Source organism: Podarcis melisellensis (assembly GCF_964234715.1).
Source record: "Podarcis melisellensis genome assembly, chromosome: 18".
In the NCBI taxonomy this organism is placed as follows: Eukaryota; Metazoa; Chordata; class Lepidosauria; order Squamata; family Lacertidae; genus Podarcis; species Podarcis melisellensis.
In genome coordinates this window covers 11,454,933-11,473,568 of record NC_138536.1, presented here as the reverse complement: position 1 = coordinate 11,473,568, position 18,636 = coordinate 11,454,933, and the positions used below count along the sequence as shown (strand labels likewise).

Below are 18,636 nucleotides of genomic sequence, written 5' to 3'. Positions count from 1 at the left end.
TATTTATTTCGAAGACTGTGGGCCAGGTGTGAGCAGCCCATCGAGGGCTCCATTCCCTCTGAGAGACTCTCTTGGCCGCACTGGGTGCAAAAGCCTTCTGGGTGAGCTCACCTGGAATAAAGATTGCCCTGCTCCACCCTTGGATGCCCCTGTTTTAAGATATTCCCAATCCCTTGCAAGCTACTCAGAAGTAAGCTCCACAGAGTGTGATAAACAGTACATTCAAAGACGTATCCCAGTTCCACACACCCCCAACAACAGGCAAATAGAGCTGTTGTTCTGGAAAGTGTCTTAAAGTAATTCTTTCAGTGGTGGGGTACGGGGATTAAGCCTGAGGACCACACTCCCTTCTGGGGTGGACCCTGCATGGCCGTGGGGGGTGGGGCCGGGGGCAGAAGTGGGCGGAGCAACATTTCAGTAGGCTAATTTCTAAACGCAGTGGCACACCACCCCTCCCTCTGGAGCAAGCATGGGGACCTGTGGCGATTCAGGGTCCACCAGCCTCAAGCTCTCAGCATCCCTAAGAGCTGGCTGTGTGGGGACTGCTTGAGAGTTGAGCCTGACCACATCTGGAGAGGGGGGGGGGACACAGGGTGCCCCATCCCAGTCTTGGAGCCGTCAACGGCTGTTGAGAAGCCAAACAGAACTTCCCTGTTCAGCAGCAGTCTACCGCTTTGCTCTCCGCTTTCAGGCATCCCAGCAAGACATACAATTGGTTGCTGGGTGTGCTCTATAGAAAATACTGTAGGGACCGAGAAGCCTCCTCCCCCTCTGCCCACCCCCATCCCTGGACTTATTACCCTCGAGATGTTGGACAACGGCTCCTAGTGGCCCCAGCAGTCAGGGAAGATGGTATATGGAAGATGGGAAATCCAGCTATGCTACTGCATTGTAATTTTAAATTTTATGTTGTAAACTTTTACGCTGTAGACTTTTATAGACTTGCGTCGTGTGGTTTTACAGGGAAGCCATTCTGCTGTTCGTTGTGAAGGCCTTTGGATATATATATATATATATATATATATATATATATATATGGATGTGGATATAGATAAAGATATAGATATCGATATAGATACATACATTAAAAATTGATGGTTTACTTGAATGCACTGCCGTTTAGGGTATACAAATCTGAGCTAGACAGACTATGGTCTGATTCAATACAAGGCAGTTTCTGTATCCCCAGGACACAGGGATATGGGTATGGGCAGGTGGGGAAGCCAACTACCACAACACTCCCAAGGATTTTCAATTGTCTGTTCCCTAATTGATCTCTATTTGATCTCTCTCCCCCGCCCCTCTGCAACGTGCCCCTTTTGGCTGATGCTCCTTGTAGCCCACCGGCTCCTCAGGAAATGCCGTGGCGACTCCCCCACCGTTGGTGCGAGGGACGCAGAGCATCGCCTCCAGCAAGTCAGCCCTCCTCCAGGTCAGTAAACACAAGGGAGCCGTCCGCACACGGCAGAACTGGAAGCAAAGCTGTGTGTGCATTTTGGGTGGGGAGTGAGGAGGTTAAGGAGGGGAATGCAGTTTGTTGGCCCGAATGCTCTGCCAGAGCCACCCCAGCAGATGAGATCTCTTGCAAGTTGGTTCAGACTAGCAAATATGCAGCCTTGCTTGAACCGTAGGCAGGTCAGTTTCTGTGCTGTTTGTTGGGGGGACTGGGGAGCAGATCTTGCTCACGCTAACAGAACAGTGCAAGTTTGCAGGTCTGACAGATATCCAAAGCTGTTCAACAGCAAGGGAACCAAAATCTACACTGGTGCTCCCAAGTATATATATTTTTTCCTGAATTACAAAGCCGCCACATTTCACTCCTTCCCTCAAAATGTTAAAATATGCTTCTTCTTTTTAAGCACCCAGAGGTTGAGAATTAGACACCTTCTCTCTGCATTGGGATTGGCTGAGTCTCCTCAGATGTAGCCCAGCACAGGGAGTTTCCTGCAGAAGCTGAAGGAGGCTGAGGCCAGGGGAGTTGCTTATTCAGAAACACAACAGGAAGAAGTCTCTGCTGGGTTCAGTCCAGTGGAAAGACCCCCCAGAGGCTGACTCTTGGGACCTTAAGTCTCCCCCAGCCACTCACCCCCAGGTGGGCAACAGGCAGCCTACTTGGAGGTTCTGGGGCAAGAAAGACATCACCCCCCAGCCCAAGCGAATCTATTTATTTGCTGCATTTATATCCCCCCTTTTTCTCCATGGAACTCAAGGCGGCGGATTCTCCCTCTCTTGTTTAATTCCCTGACAACAACCCTGTGATTGTGCCTTGTCAGCGACCATGTGATGAGGGCCAGTGTGGTGTGGTTAGAGCAGGGTTTCCCAGACTTGGGTCTCCGGCTGTTTTTGGTCCTTCTGGCTAGGGATGATGGGGGTTGTAGTCCAACAACTGCTGGAGACTCAAGTTTGGGAAACCCTGGTCTTCCCCAGATCCTAGCCCGTCTCTAACCACTACACCACACTGGCCCTAACGCTGTTCTTTAGTCCGTTTTGGAAATCACTGGTCTGTTTTCAGGACCTCCTGAAGAATATAGCAAAGATTCTGGCGACAAATGATGCATCGGTGGGTGGGATGCTTATAGAATGGACTTCCTCCTTCACTTCCTTTGTCTTCTTGTGCCATACAGAATTCCTCGCGTATTCCCGGGACTGTTATTCCTCCCCCGTTGATCCGCGGAGGGCAGCAGGCATCTTCGAAGCTGGGCTCTCAGCAGAACACGCAGATAGTCATGCCTCCTCTGGTGAGAGGAGCACAGGTGAGCTGCTTTTCCCCGCCTTGTGCTTTCCGTTTTCTTTCTGCCCCCACAGCCTCAGCTTGAAGGGCTCAGTTGGGGCTGCAGCTCAGGGGCAGAGCACGCACTCTGCAGGCAGAAGGTCCTGGGTTCAGTTTACGGCAGCTTCTCCAAGCAGGGACCCCTGTCTGAAACCCTGGGGGAGCCACCATCCGTCAGGGTAGAGGAGAGCTTTCCAAACTTTGTGTCGCAACACCTTAGTGTGTCGGCTGCAGTGTGTAGGTGTGTTGCACAAACACTCCCTGCACTCCTCCTGGGGCTGCAATAGGGGTTAGTTGAACCTCCAGTTTACTAGTGAAACTGAATGGCTGTGTCGCGAAATGATGCATGTCTAAAAAGTGTGTCACCAACATGAAGGGTTTGTAGAGAGCGTTGAGTTAGATGGAGCACAGTGCTGATCATGCCAGGGTTGCAGGTTCGATCCCTGTATGGAACAGCTTGCATATTCCTGACTTGCGGGGGGTTGAACTAGACTAGGTGGTCCTCAGCGTCCCTTCCAACTCTGCAGGTCTATGATTCTGTAGTGGGCTCCTGCTTTAAATGGGGCTTCATTCAGACATCGGGATGCATCAGCTGCTAGCCCTACTCAGAGGACACCCATTGAAATTCCTGCATTGCAGGGGGTTGGACTAGATGACCCTTGTGGGTCTCTTCCAGCTCTATGATTCTATGAAATCAAAGGACATGGATAACTCCATGCTCTTAAATCTTGGTGGAATTCAGTTGGGTGTTTCATTATGACTGGGAGTTTGGCAGATGGGGAAAGGCTGAACTGTCAGCTTCCAACCTTGTGGTGTGGCCCAATCGTCCCCTGGAGAACCAGTGGTGAGAGGGTCACGTCAGGACCCAGGAGAGACCAGGTTGCAAATCCCACTCGGCCATGAAGCTCCCTGGCAGGGAGGCAGACACTGCCTATCTCAACCTAACCAACCTATAGAATCATAGAATGGTAGAGTTGGAAGGGGCCCGAGGGTCATCTAGTCCAACCCCCTGCAAGGCAGGAATCTCTGCTTCAGCATCCATGGCAGAGGGCCACCCAACCTCTGCTTGGAAACCTCCATAGGGAGTTTGCTCCGCTGTTGGAACAACTCTCACTGTCAGAAAGTTCCTCCTGAAATTTAGTTGGAATCTCCTTTCTTGTAACTTGAAGCCATGAGTTCGAGTCCTGCCCTCCAGAGCAGGAGAAAACAAGTTTGTTCCTTCTTCCATGTGACAGCCCTTCAGATATTTGAAGATGGCTCTCCTGTCTCCTCTCAGTCAACCTGGCAGGGTTGTTGTTCTGATTCAGTGAGGGGGTGAACATTGTATGCCACCTTGAGCTTCCTGAGGAAAAGCTGGGATATAAGTGGAGGATCAGTTTTTCTGCCATTTCTTGTCTTCAAAGGGAAAAAGAAGTTAATATTCTTGCTCTCTTATTCCCCCCTCCTTTCTGCATCTCCCCCATTGCGCCATCTTCCTCTCTGCCTTCTTCCCCCTTGGCTGTCACCCTCCGCTCCCCCTCTTCTAAAATTTCTCTTCCATCCCTCCTCGGATCCCATCTATATCAGCCCATCTCTGTGTCTCCCCAGCAAATCCACAACATCCGCCAGCACTCCAGCTCCGGGCCCCCTCCCCTGCTCCTGGCCCCCCGGGCCTCCGTCCCCAGCGTGCAGATCCAGGGCCAGCGCATCATTCAGCAGGGCCTCATCCGCGTCGCCAACGTCCCCAACGCAAGCCTCCTGGTCAACATCCCGCAGGTGAGGAGCTGCAAGAGCGGGGGGGGGGCAGGCAGACACCACCCCAGAGGCAGCAGCCAGGTGGTACTGTTTGGGGTCCCATTTATACGTTATATAACTCGTGTTTAAACACAGCTGCAGTGGTTGCCAGCTCAGTTCTGTGTCCAGTTTGGTTTTATATATATATATATCTTTATTAATTTAAAATAAATACATTTTTGAAAAACAGACGTACATACAAGTAAACAAACATACAGTCAAAAAACAAGTAACAGAAAAATCAAACAAACCACCACACTATAAGATAAAAGAAGATTAATATAATTATCATCATATATACTTCTGGTATTGAACACAATTATAAAATTTATAGAAAAGAAATTTAAAACTGACTTCCAATTTATCTTACTGTTCTTTGTCTATCCATTACTTTATACCGCACAGTTATATATTTCTTGTATGATTTCTTTTTACCTCCCTACAAACTTACATTTATACAATACAGGGATCAGTCTAATTCTGCCAAGATGTTTCCTTTATTCCATTGTTTTCTAAATATTCTTTAAAGATTCTCCAATCCTTAAAGGCTTTTTGTTTTGGTTGGTGTCTTACTCTTCCTGTCACTTTCGCTAGCTGCAGATATTCTACCATTAGGATTTGCCAATCTTCCCTGTTGGGTATTGTTGTGTTTTTCCAATTTCTTGCTACTAAAATTCTGGCCACCTTCCGTGTCCAGTTTGAAGTTGCACATGTTTTTAGAATGTTGGATTATTTGATTGTTTGATTATTTGACGTTAGCCGCCCTGAGCCCAGCTTCGGCTGGGGAGGGCGGGATATAAATAATTTATTATTATTATTATTATTATTATTATTTTATTATTATTATTATTATTATTATTATTATTATTATTATTATTATGTTGGTGTTCAAAGCCCTGAACAACTCAGGCCCCCAAAGTCTGAAAGGCAGCCTCCTTCTCTGCAGACCCTCTTGGGTGCTGAGATAGCAGAGTGGTGATTTCTCTGACTTCAGATGCTTGGGGGGGGGGCGTTGGGGGAGGGAGAGGGTCTTCTGTGCAGCAGATCCTAAGCCTTCAAAATCTCCCCAGAGATTTTGGCACCTTCGCTAAACAGATTTTGGCAAATGTTGAAGACACGTTGTTCTTTATTTAAATTTGTATGCCGCCCTATACCCGCAGGTCTCAGGGCAGTTCACGAGATAAAGCCACAATATAAAAAACACAAAATGCATAATAAGAATTAAAACAGGAACAGCACAATAATCCCCCTCCCCTCCCCAGGCATTGGATGTCAATCAGCCAAAGTCCTGGTTAAAGAGAAAAGTGTATAATGAAGGCCCCAGGCAAACCTCCCTGGGGGGAGAGCATTCCACAGACAGGGAGCCACTGCAGAAAAGGCCCTGTTATTGTGTTGCCACCCTCTGGACCTCTTGAGGAGGAGGCACACAAAGAAGGGCCTCAGAAGGTGATCTCTGGGTCCAGGCAGGTTCATATGGAAAGAGGCGGTCCTTGAGGGATTGCGGTCCTCAGGCTGAACGATGGGAGTGGAGATGCTCCTTCAATATGCTCAAACCGTCTTGCCCTGATGAGCAACCTGGCTACTGAATTCCGAGGGGTATATTTTCAGAACCTGCCTTATTTTTGTGACTGCAAAGGCTGTTTTAAAGTTTTAAACCAGGCCTTTGACCATTAAACAATCTATGACCTTTTAAAAGTGGGGAAGGGAGTCTGTTATTACGGTTTTTTTCTGTGATTTTTTTTTAATTACCATATTTTTCGCCCTATAGGGCGCACTGGCCCATAGGACTCACCTCGTTTGGGGGGGGGATGAATAAAAAAAATTATTTCCCCAACCCCAGCCCCCAGAACAGGCTGCTATCCGCAAGCTCCCCCGGGCGCACAAGGCTTGTGGATAGCTTCCTGAAGCCTGGAGAGCGAGAGGGGTCGGTGCGCACCAACGCCTCTCGCTCTCCAGGCTTCAGCGAAAACCTGCATTCGCCCCATAGGACGCACACACATTTCCCCTTCATTTTTGGAGGGGAAAAAGTGCGTCCTATAGGGCGAAAAATACGGTACTACTATGCTATATAACGTACACCACCAAAGGATCTTTGGATAAAGTGCATTATATAAATGGAATAAATAGAAAATAAAAAAGTGTTTTTGATATTGTAACCTGCTGTAGGACCTTAGGGTGAATGGTAGGCAATAAATGAGGGTGGTTATTGTGATAATATATCATTATTTCATAAAATTTATACTCAGATTCATTATTTTTTTAAAAAATGAATAAAACAAGAAAACTATTTGAATCAATCAATAAGATTATTATTTTAGCCCAGGGTTTCCCAAACTTGGGACTCCAGCTGTTTTTGGCCCACAATTCCCATCATCCCTGATCACTGGTCCTGCTAGCTAGGGATGATGGGAGTTGTAGTCCAAAAACAGTTGGAGACCCAAGTTGGGGAAGCACTGTAATCTAGCCAAAGGCCATGACAAGTTTGCAGCCGTAATATTAACAAGATAATGCAGAACATACACCTGCGATATAAACTGACATCCGTGGTGTGGGCAAAAGGAGACACCGGAAAATGAGCTTAATTTCAAATTAAACCTCCCAATCACCAAAGCAGCTTATAGCAATTTTATCCAACTCATTGTTCCCGATCTTTTTTGCAGCCAGTGATCAAATTACTGGTAGCAACTGTCGAGACTTTTAAAAACAAACAAGCAAGCAATGAGCTCTTATTTCAGTGTGACGGCACCAGGGCAGTGCAGTCTGCATGAATCATAAGAGTCCCAGAATCACAGGGGTTGGAAAGGGACCCAAGGGTCATCTAGTCCAACCCCCTGCCATGCAGGAATCTCAGCTCAACACCACCCCTTTTCTTTCCTTCCCGCTCCCTCAGGCCTCGCCAACTTCGCTCAAAGGTGCGGCCGTGACGGCGGCCCAGGTGAACGCTGCAGCCACTGCCACCAGTGTAGCCTCCATCGTCAACTCCAATGACTCCCCTGCCAGCCGCCAAGCGGCCGCCAAGCTGGCGCTGCGGAAGCAGCTGGAGAAGACGCTGCTGGAGATCCCTCCGCCCAAGCCGCCGGCCCCCGAGATGAACTTCCTGCCCAGCGCGGCCAACAACGAGTTCATCTACCTGGTGGGCTTGGAGGAGGTGGTGCAGAACCTCCTAGAAGCTCAAGGTAAGAAGAGGGATGTGCACATACATTCTCTCCTCCGTAAAAAAATCCTTATTTTCTCCTTTTTAAACTGGAATCCAAGGCTACCATCACAGCATACGTTTAAAGCAGGGTGATATCCCTTTAAGCAGCTGTGGTGTCCCCCAAGGGATTCTGGGAGCTGTAGTTTGATAAGGGTGCTGAGAGTTGTTGGGAGGACCCCGCCCCCATTCCCCTCCCAGAATTCCCTGCGGAGATGGAAGGATTGCTAATCCACTTCATTTATTTAGTAAGAATAAGGGTAGGACCTGAACCAATGGATTCAGATGACTAGAAATGCAGGCAGAACAGCCTGAGCCCAAAGAAACCCAGACATTTTCTTTAAAATGTAAAACATGCCCATCTGACATGTTGGGCCTCCAAAAAGAGGACGTGTCTGGGTTTTCCCGGATGTATGGCAACCCTACAAATGACAATAAAGGAGATTCCAAGTGAACATTAGGAAGAATTTTCTGTGGGTAGGAGCTGCTCAACAGTGGGACAGACTTTCTCAGAAGGTGGTGGGCTCTCCTTCCTTGAGGCTTTTAAGCAGAGGTTGGATGGTTCTCTGTTAAGAACTTTGAGAACTTAAAGAAGCAAAGACACTTGATCCAGGGGCAGCCCACATATTTACTGACCCATTCCAACCTGGCTGCTCCTGCGCAATGAAAGCGTTTTGGTTCCCGAAATGCATTCCGATTGTGCAGATAAAATTTAACAGAGAGACTTCTACAGGATGTGGTATCAGTGTGCGAAAACAGTCCCGGTCCAAGGATCCCCAGGCATGCACTTCCAGATGGTGGAGAGTCAGGTGCCATCTTCGTGCCTGGGCATCGCAAGCTGGCGAATTTCCAACAGGGCTTGGGTGTTCTTTCCAGCTCTGCAATTCTGTGACCTGCGTGCATCCCACAACTTTGGGCAATTGATGGGTTGGGGGTGGGGAAAGGCTGTCCTGTTTTGTTTTTTCTTCTTCTGGGCTGACTTCCTCTGTTTCTCCCTCCCCCTACAGGCAAGGTTTCTGCTGCCCCTTCCTCTCAGGACCCCTACACATGCGTCCAGTGCAAGACGGACTTCACCTGCCGGTGGCGGGAGGAGAAGAGCGGCTCCATCATGTGCGAGACATGCATGTCCTCGAACCAGAAGAAGGCGCTGAAAGCCGAGCACACTAGCCGGCTGAAGGCCGCCTTCGTCAAGGCCCTCCAGCAAGAGCAGGAGATCGAGCAGCGGATACTGCAGCAGGCGGCCTCCCCCGTCCAGACCAAACCCGAGCAGATCGCACAGCAGCATCACTCGCTCAAGCAGGTGGGGACACGGCACTTTCCCTTGCTTTTAGTTCATAAGAACCGTAGCATTGGAAGGGATCCTGAGGGTCATCTAGCCCAACCCCCTGCAATGCGGGAACAGGCAGCTCTTCCTTACAGGAACTGAACCTGCAACCTTGGCGTTATCAGCAGCAGGCTGTATCCAACTTAGCTTTCCAGTTAGTTTGTTCTGCAGGGGAGAGCCATTTCCCCACCTGTGCCAGGTGACAGTGGTATAGAAATACAAGATCATTGGCCTACCTCACAGGGTTGTTGTGGAGGGTGAGGCCTGGAGGAGGAGAGCCGTGTACTTGGAGCTCTCCTTGGAGGAAAAGGTGGGATATATGGCTCCGTGGCCGGGCTGGGCAATATATTGGTAAAGGGACCACTGACCATTAGGTCCAGTCGTGGCCGACTCTAGGGTTGCGGCGCTCATCTCGCTTTACTGGCCAAGGGAGCATGTGTACAGCTTCTGGGTCATGTGGCCAGCAGGACTAAGCCCCTTCTGGCGAACCAGAGCAGCGCACGGAAATGCCGTTTACCATCCCGCCGGAGTGGTACCTATTTATCTACTTGCACTTTGACGTGCTTTTGAACTGCCAGGTTGGCAGGAGCAGGGACCGAGCAACGGGAGCTCACCCCGGCGCAGGGATTCAAACCGCCGACCTTCTGATCGGCAAGTCCTAGGCTCTGTGGTTTAACCCACAGCGCCATCCATGTCCCTTTTGGCAGATCCCTTTTGGTATATTGGTAGATCGTCCAAAACTGGTTTGAAGTCCATATGATAGTGGTTTCATAATTTGTGACTTGGCAATATATCACAAATCATGGGGGGGGTGTGCTATGCCAAAATCACGATGTGGAAAAAACCATGAAGCCAGCCAATGCCACTACCTAGCTCCACAATATTTCAGACATTGTGATGTATCGTATATGTTTAGCTGGTAATATATCACGATGTTGCAAACCAGATATTGCCCAGCCCTACTCAGTGGTAGAACCACCTGCCTTGCAAGCAAAAGATCGCAGGTTCAATCTTTGGCACTTCCAAACAGGGTTGAGAAGGACTTTCTGCCTGAAACCCAGGAGTGCTGCTACCAGTCAGTGCAGTGGTACCTCTAGTTACAAACTTAATTCGTTCCGGAGGTCCGTTCTTAACTAGAGGCGTGCTTTCGCTAATGGGGCCTCTTGCTGCCACTGCGCCGCCGGCACACGATTTAGGGAGGGGTGGCTGGGTGTAACGACTGGCTGGCTAAACCAGGTGAGGGGAGTCAATGGGTCTCAAACCCACAGTGAGTTAGGGGCTTCTCCTGCAAGCGAAGATCGGCTCCGGAGGATGGAGCGGACGAGACCAAGAGGGGGTCCAGTGGCCCAGAAGGCGGTCTCTGCACATGCTGTGGAGGGAATTGAGGGGCAGATGGGGCTCGTCCACCTGGGAAGGGAGCCCATTAAATAGAAGGAAGATCCTAAACCTTTGCTGCCTCACGGGGTATCTTTGGGAGAAGAAAAGGCTCGGGAGTAAACCCTACACAATTCCGGAGTAGAGTCCCTAAAACAGTTGGATGGCGTCTTGTCCGCCTCCTTCTGGCAACACCTGCAGCCCAGCTGGTGTCCACCATCTTGCTCTGATTTCCTTTGGACCCCGTCAGAGGTCGAGAGGGGGGTCTTGTCGTCTAGGCAGTCCAGGACTTTCAGATACACTGCCCAGGCTTGCACCCCAGGGAGCTGCTGCTCACCAGTGGTTTGGTTTCACCGCCGGAGATGCCCACCATTGTCTCTCGAGACAATGCCAGCTACAATATACCGTATTTTTTTGCTCTATAAGATGCACCTTTTCCCTCCTAAAAAGTAAGGGGAAATGCGTGTGTGTCTTATGGAGAGAATGCAGGCTGCGCAGCGATCCCTCTTGCTGTTCTGGCTTCTGAGATTCAAAATAATTTTTTTTCTTGTTTTCCTCCTCCAAAAACTAGGTGCGTCTTATGGTCTGGTGCGTCTTATAGAGTGAAAAATACGGCAATACACGTGCACACACCTCTCTTGGGTGCCAAGGAAAGAGCTGTGTCTTCCAGCATATAGTGGAAGTGCTATGTGCACCTCTCTCATATGGACCCACAGCTTGGTTCGGTGTCAGGCAGCTTCCTCTCTGCCTGCTTAAAACAATGAGGGCTGGGATCTTAGCTTTGATTTTAAGAGGCTGACCATGACTCTGCGCTTGTAGAAGGTCCTAGGACTTGGGTAGGCTGAGTGTTGCCTGGAGCAGCACCACTCAGGGCTGGACCACCTGTTATGCATGCAGAAGGTCCCAGGTCCGATCCACAGTAGGGCGGAGGGACACCTGAGTCTGACACCCTGGAGAGATGCTGCCGGCCCGTGCAGGAAATACTCCACTAGCCAGCCGCCTGCATCTCCAGTATGAGGCCAACTTCCATCATCCTTACGGATCTAGAACAGTGTTTCTGGCTGGTTTTGGACTACAATTCCCATCATCCCTGAGCCACGAGGATGATGGGGGCTGTAGTCCAAAAACAGCCAGAGACCCGAGTTTGGGAAACGCCAAATGTTTCCCAGAGTTCTCACTTGGGCACAGAGCGGGACTTTTGCTCCGGCCTCTCTCACCTTCCTCCTCTCTCCCCGTTTTCCCTCCCCCAGGCCTCCAGCCAGCTTCCCCGCAGCGCCAGCACCCCCCGCGGAGTGTTGCATGCATTTAGCCCGTCGCCCAAGTTGCAGAACGCCGCCTCCGGTGTGGCCGTACTTGGCGGCAGGCAAGGTAAGCGTGCTCAGAGACCCGTCGGCAAAGGAAGTGCTTGCACTTGGAAGAAGACTCTCGTCAACGCAGGTAGACCACTCGCTCTCGAGAACACTCTTAAAAACAAATATTTGCTGCCGCTGGCTGAGCTCCCTTGCCCAGCCAGCAAACGGAGCAAGGCTGGCTCTTTTCTCTTTTCTTCTCCTGGGTGAAAAGGGTGCTTCTCTATTCCTTTGATTAGAATTATTAGCTCTTCCTCTCGCTCCTCTTTGGTGCCTTTTGCAAAGCATTCTGGGACTCCAACCCGCCTTGCAGAATTCCCCTCCTGGGACGCTTTCTCTTTCGGTGGCTTCTCAGGGCTCTGCTTTTAAAACTTCGATTTATGATTGTTTGTGTTTTTTGTAGAGTTGGGAGGAGACCCAAAGGGTCATGCAGCCCAAACCCCTGCAGGGCAGGAATGCAATTTTTAATTGATTGGTTCACATTTGCATATGGATGAAAAGAATCTCATTGTCTTTTGGGAGGCTTGTGGTGGGGGGAGAGGCTGTAGCTCAGAGGCAAAGGGATAATACAACAATTCATTATTATTATTATTATTATTATTATTATTATTATTATTAATACCCCGCCCATCTGGCTGGGCTTCCCCAGCCACTCTGGGCAGCTTCCAACAAAATATTAAAATACAGTAATGCATCAAACATTAAAAACTTCCCTAAACAGGGCTGCCTTCAGATGTTTTTTAAAAGTCAGGTAGTTGTTTATCTCTTTGACATCTGATGGGAGGGCGTTCTACATGGTGGGTGCCACCACCAAGAAGGCCCTCTGCCTGGTTCCCTGCAGCCTCACTTCTCTCAGTGAGGGAACCGCCAGAAGGCCCTCGCAACTGGACCTCAGTGTCCGGGCAGAAAGATGGGGGTGGAGACGCTCCTTCATGTTAGTGGTTTCTTTAAAAACCAAAGACTCAAAAGGTTTGGGCTTTTTCACATTGCCAGCATAAATGAACATATGATTCAGTAACTGATCCTTTTGATACCTTGCATTCCCCCGCCCCCGGTGTTTTTTTATAGAATAGTAGAATTGTAGAGCTGAAAAGGGCCACAAGGGTCATCTTGTCCAACCCCCCCTGCAATGCAGGAATCTTTCTCGAGGTGGGGCTCATACCTCCAACCCTGAGGTTAATAGTCTGGTGCTCTACCGACGGAGCTTTGCCTCCAAAACCATCCGCACGCTCCGGCAGAGTTTGCCATTAGCGGGAACGATTGTCAGTTACCACGTACCCTGTATGTGCAGACGTGTGCTGTGCCACACACACACACCCTGACCCCCTTCTTTCCTTCCTTTCTTCCCCCCCTCCAGGTGGGACGCTGAACTTTGTCAACCCCAGTCTCGCTGTGCATAAAACTGCCGCCTCGGCTGTGGACCGCCAGCGTGAGTACCTCCTAGACATGATCCCCCCGCGATCCATCTCTCAGTCTGCCACGTGGAAATAACGCAGGAACCTCCGCCTAGAGTGGAAGACTTCTCCCTTTTTCTTCTTGTCCCCCCCCCCCGTTTCCCCACCCTCCCCAGCCCAACCTTCGATTCCGCCACCTGCCCAGCATCCCACCACCCGGTGGGGAAAACGACGACGACAGCAACAACAGCAAGCCTGCTTTCAAGCCTCGCCCGGATCACGCCTGCAAAGGTCGCAGGAGGGAAAAGCTTGCTCCCGCCAGCGCCGCTCTCAGCAAGGAATGGCGGCAGAGGGGGGCAAGGACACTTCCCTGCAGGGTGGAACGGACATTAGGCAACCGGACCTTCGCATTTTCATTATTATCATTTTTGTTCTGCTGTCTTCGAGAGGAGAGTCGCCCTTTTATCATTCTTTCCTGCTGGCCACACACACCCTGAAACTTATTTTGTCTCTCTTATTAGCATTTTTTTTTGGGGGGGGGGAGTTACATGTCATTCTTCCCCCCAGCCAGCAGTAGTACAGAACGAGGAATAATTGTGCAAGAAACTTGCTCTCTCTCTCTCTCTCTGTCTTTCTTGCCTGCTTTCATCCCATCCTCCCCTTTAAAGAAAAAAAAAGCCGCTTTTTTTTTAGTTCCTTTTTAGATTTTATCGTTGTCATTATTATTATTATTATTATTTCCGTTTCTGAGCGATCGTACAACGGTCGTTAGCGATCAAGGATGTACTATTTCCCGCTCACGGAAAGTGGAACTGGGACCCAGCGCTTGTGGAGAGAGAAATCTGCAAAGGGGACGGACTGGCTCCAGCCCTGCCTTTTTCGTTTTTGCTCCCCCCCCCTTGCAATTCCCGTGTGGCAACGTGATAAACGGAGGGGGCAGCGAGGGGGTTGTTGCGGTGGAGGGGGCGTGAGTGGCTTCTTAGGGTTGTTGGTTTTATTTTTTAATTAAAGACAAACCCGCTGATAACTTATGTTGTGAACAAATGCAAAATGGACTCTCCGCCCCCCGCCCCCCCGAAGATGTGGAGCGACAGGACTCAGCGGGGGGGGGGGGGTTGCGTCAAGGGGGGGGTCGGAGGCGCACCTGTCTTGTCTTTCTTTGAAATAAACAGGATCTCAGATAGATGTTTTGCCCCGGACATTTGATAGCCCGAAAACTTTACCGGACAGTTTAAAAGGAGTTCCCTTCATCTGGAGAGAATGAACTGTGGGGAGGGGGCTGAGCCTCTCTTCCCCCTTCCCCACCTCAAACATCCCAACAGGGATCAAGGAAGAAGAGATGTATAATTTTTTTGAATTTTTATTTTAAAATCTCTACTGGGTCCCTCCCACCCCCTCTCCTCCTTCTGCCGTGCGCTTTCTGTGGCAGGGGGTGGGTGGGGAGTTGTACTTTGGTTTTCCAGAAGCCATATGCAGTTTTAGGCAACCTGGAGTAAAGAAAAGGTCCGGTGGATTTTGGAAAAGGAAATTTTGTGGGGAGGCTGTTGTTGTTTTTTAAGAAAAGGGGGTGGGAGAGAAAATTGATTCAGCTGTGCCACGAGATAGAGCCTCCCTCAGCCGCCGTTTGCTACCAGATTTTTTGGGGGGAGGTGCAAAACGGCCTTCGTACTCTTTGAAGAGTTTTCCGCAGGGCTGGTCGCTGTCCTCAAAGCACCAACCCAGACCCTGCTCAAAGTGGCCCAGACTTCATTCTCCTCCTCCCAACAAGCAAATTCTCTTCCCCCTGCCCCCAAATGTTTAATTTCTAGTAGCACCTTGGGTAACCTTTATTTTTGCTTTAAATTGCGTTCCCCACCCCTAACCCCACAAAAAAACCAGAATACTCCAAGCTTTAAATCAAAGGAGCACCTACAGTTTGTTCCCTCTTTGTGTTTTTAAGGTTGTTTTAAAAAAAACTTTTATTTTCTAGAGGTGGAATTACAGCCCCCGTTTTTAAAATGACTTATTCCTAACAACATGTTGGTACTAGATCTAGTGCTGATAGGAGAGGGGTTCGTTGCAAAATAAAAAATAAAAATTATATAAATATATAAATATATATATCTATATATAAAGAGGAAGGGGGTGGGGAAGGGTTAATGCAGTTGAACCTCTCTCTTTTTTTTTTCAGGCAGGTGGGGCAGTGGGGAGCCAGTCTGGTATTTTGTTAGCAGCAAGTTAGATACTTAATTTAAAATAAATTTTTAAAAATACAAAAAAAAAAAAATTACAAAACAACCATTGCTGTACAGGGGTGGGGGGGGGAGTGAGGAGGGGGGTCCCCTCTTCAGATTATGACTGTTGCATTGTAATAAAAAGCTCCTTATAATTCCTCTTTCTTTCTTTCTTCTTCCCCTTCTCACAAGTGTGGATATTTGGGTTTTAACTATTGTACGTGGACCTGTCTATATGTTATAATATCCCACCTCCCCCCCCCCCATGGAGTTCAAGGGAGGGAGTCCTCCCCACCTTTCACCTTCGTAAGAACCCTGCGAGGTCGGCCAGGGCTGAGGGTGATCGCTTTTGACGCAAGGTCACCCCTAGCAAGCTTGGTGGCTGAACGGGAGGATTCGAACCCTGGTCTCTCTCGGGTCCTAGCTCAACACCCAACAGACACACACAGAAACACACATGATATCTGGCACTGCTGTCTAAAGGGTCCAGCGATGTCACACATGGAACAGACCACCTGAAACCATTAGCTTGTATCTGACCTCAGCTGTCCTCCATCTCTGGCATCTCTACATAGAGCTGCAAAGGATTCCGTGCCAAAAATCCCAGAGAGCCACTAAGGAGGTGCTTGTTTTTATTCAGTATAAGGCAGCATCCTCTGTCCTGGGCCTTTTCTTTACAGAAAATCTGTGTTGCCCAGGTAGCCAAGAACTGGCCCCAGCGTTGGGAATTAGCCAGCATTCTGCAGAGCCGTCCAGATATCTCTGAACTCCCCATTCCCAAGTCTGGATCAAACATCCTTTGGCATGCTCTGATGCCCATGCCTTCCTTCTCAGCTACAGCAAAATCACTAGCACAATTTATTGGGGGGGGGGTGTTTGCAGACATGAAGAATGACACGGGGTGGGGTGGGGGGTGACATGTATCTAGAAGACACTTGGTGAAAATTGGGGGGGGTGTTTCTGAACTTGTTGCATCCTGGAGAAATGTCATCAGAGACTGGTGTTGCTCATGCCCTATCAATTTGCTCTTAAGGACTAGAACAGTGGTTCTCAAACGGGGGCGGGGGGGACGACGGTGACCACCTCCTCGGTTCTAATAATACATTGGTACCTCAGGTTAAGAACTTAATTCATTCCGGAGGTCCGTACTTAACCTGAAACTGTTCTTAACCTGAAGCACCACTTTAGCTAATGGGGCCTCCCGCTGCTGCTGTGCCGCCGCCAGAGCACGATTTCTGTTCTCATCCTGAAGCAAAGTTCTTAACCTGAAGCACTATTTCTGGGTTAGCGGAGTCTGTATGTAACCTGAGGTACCACTGTAATAGTAATAATAATAAATTTCTCATACCCCTCCCCAGCCCCAGCTTCTAACAAAATACAGCATCAAATATTAAAAGTTTCCCTGCCTTCAGATGTCTTCTAAAAGTCAGAAATACTTGCTTATTTCCTTGACATCAGACAGGAGGGCGTGCCACAGAGCGGGTGCCACCACCGAGAAGGCCCTCTGCCTGGTTCCCTGTAACCTCACTTCTCGCAGGGAGGGAACCGTCAGAAGGCCCTTGGAGCTGGACCTTAGTGTCCAGGCAGAACGATGGGGGTGGAGATGCTCCTTCAGGGATGCTGGGCCTAAAAGACAGGATTACCTAGCCGGGTCGGTTGATTTCCATCCAGCCAATTAACCTGTTTTTCAGCTGCAGATTGTTCTGCTCAGAGCAGACCCATAGAAATTAAAAGGACATGGCTTATTTTTGCCTATTCATTTCAGTGGCTTTACTAGTCTAGAACCTTACTAGTTCCAGTTCAGCTCAATAGAATTGTAGAGTTGGAAGGGGGGGCTCTGAAGGTCATCCAGCCCAACCCTCTGCAATGTAGGGACCGCAGCTCAAGAATCCCTGGCATATGGCAAACCAACCTCTGTTTAGAAAACCTCCAAGGAGAGAGTGTTCCGAGTATTTCTGAACGTGCACAGAGTGCATTAAAAATCTTGAAGAACCAGCGATAAGTAAGAACATCCTTAAACTCTTTATTCCTGCGCTGCAGGGCGTTGGGTTAGAGGGCTTCTCTTAACAGGGCATCTTACTAAGCAGGGCAAGGACTTGCCTTGTATAGTTTTAGAAGTTATTTAAAAATAATCGGGAACAAATGAACACCCCCCCCCCAAAAAAAGCAGCCAGTACCTTAGCCCAGTTTCATTTCATCTGCCCTTTTCCCTCTGGTAACATCGGAAATTTTGCTGATCTGACCAGCTGCTTCTAATTTCTGTCTCCACATCAGGCGTTTTGAGGAGGCATTTCAACCCTGTGAGGCAGGTTATTTATTAATTATTACTATTATTATTTACATTTATATACTGTCTTTATTTTCCAAGGAGCTCAAGGTCGTGTGTTTGGTTCTTCTCCTACCTATTTCATCCTCATGACAATCCTGTGAGGTAGGCTTAGGTGGGGAGAGGCTGCTAAGGGGGATTTGGACCCTAGTCCCTAACCACTACACCACACTGCCTCACATTGTTGGACTCCAACTAAAGCACTATTCAGTAATTTATTACAATGTAATAAACAGCAAAATATCAGCAAATAATCATTAAATGTTGTTGTTTAGTCGTCTCCATGACCCTATGAACCAGAGCATTAAATAGTTTTTAAAAATTACTAATCAATAAAATAACAGCAAATCACAATGCATGAAATACCACAAAACCATGGGAAACGGTCAGATTGAGAAACAAGCACACACAACTTAATTCAGGGATATTAATGTTAAAAAAAAATCACTGAACTTCTTTCAAAACATTACCAAACATACAATTTTCTCCCTGAACCTGTTAAGACCTTTTTTGCACGTGGGCAAATTTATCCTTTTCTCCTGGAAAGCAAGCCCTCTGAGGGGTGGCTGGTAGAGGGAGACCGCTGCTCACCTGCTGGGCATGCAGAAGCTCCCGGGCTCAATCTCTGCTGATGGTCTCCTTGCGTAAAGAGAATCACAGAATGGGAGAGTTGGAAGGGACCCAAGGGTCATCTAGTCTGACCCCCTGCGATGCAGAAATCAGCTGAGGGCGGGGGAAAGCCCTTTCTGTGCTTGATGCGCTAAATAAAAAAGCAACTTCCCCTCTTTCTATTTCAGTTACAATCGGCCAGATTTAGGTTTGATGAGGCCCTAAGCTTACTGAAGGTAATGGGGCCCTTTATATGTCCAGCTGACCTTTGTCAACAACAAATTGCCGCTGTTTTTTGTGTTGAATATATG

General features: G+C 48.8%; 1 protein-coding gene across 10 annotated transcripts in view; it reads left to right on the top strand.

Moving 5' to 3' along the window:
* The window catches only part of GATAD2A (GATA zinc finger domain containing 2A), a 77,931-nt gene extending 63,199 nt beyond the window's left edge, over positions 1-14,732 (top strand). For 8 of the 10 annotated variants that reach the window (XM_081895599.1, XM_081895593.1, XM_081895600.1 and 5 more), the window contains 7 exons: positions 1,340-1,432; positions 2,625-2,753; positions 4,337-4,525; positions 7,434-7,719; positions 8,744-9,036; positions 11,685-11,871; positions 13,141-14,732. In XM_081895599.1, the coding sequence (XP_081751725.1) occupies positions 1,340-1,432; positions 2,625-2,753; positions 4,337-4,525; positions 7,434-7,719; positions 8,744-9,036; positions 11,685-11,871; positions 13,141-13,274 (1,311 nt within the window). In that variant the 3' untranslated portion in view covers positions 13,275-14,732. The remainder of the gene's footprint in view (positions 1-1,339; positions 1,433-2,624; positions 2,754-4,336; positions 4,526-7,433; positions 7,720-8,743; positions 9,037-11,684; positions 11,872-13,140) is intronic. The other 2 variants (XM_081895598.1, XM_081895594.1) reach the window with 2 other exon arrangements.
* The last annotated feature ends 3,904 nt before the right edge of the window (positions 14,733-18,636 follow it).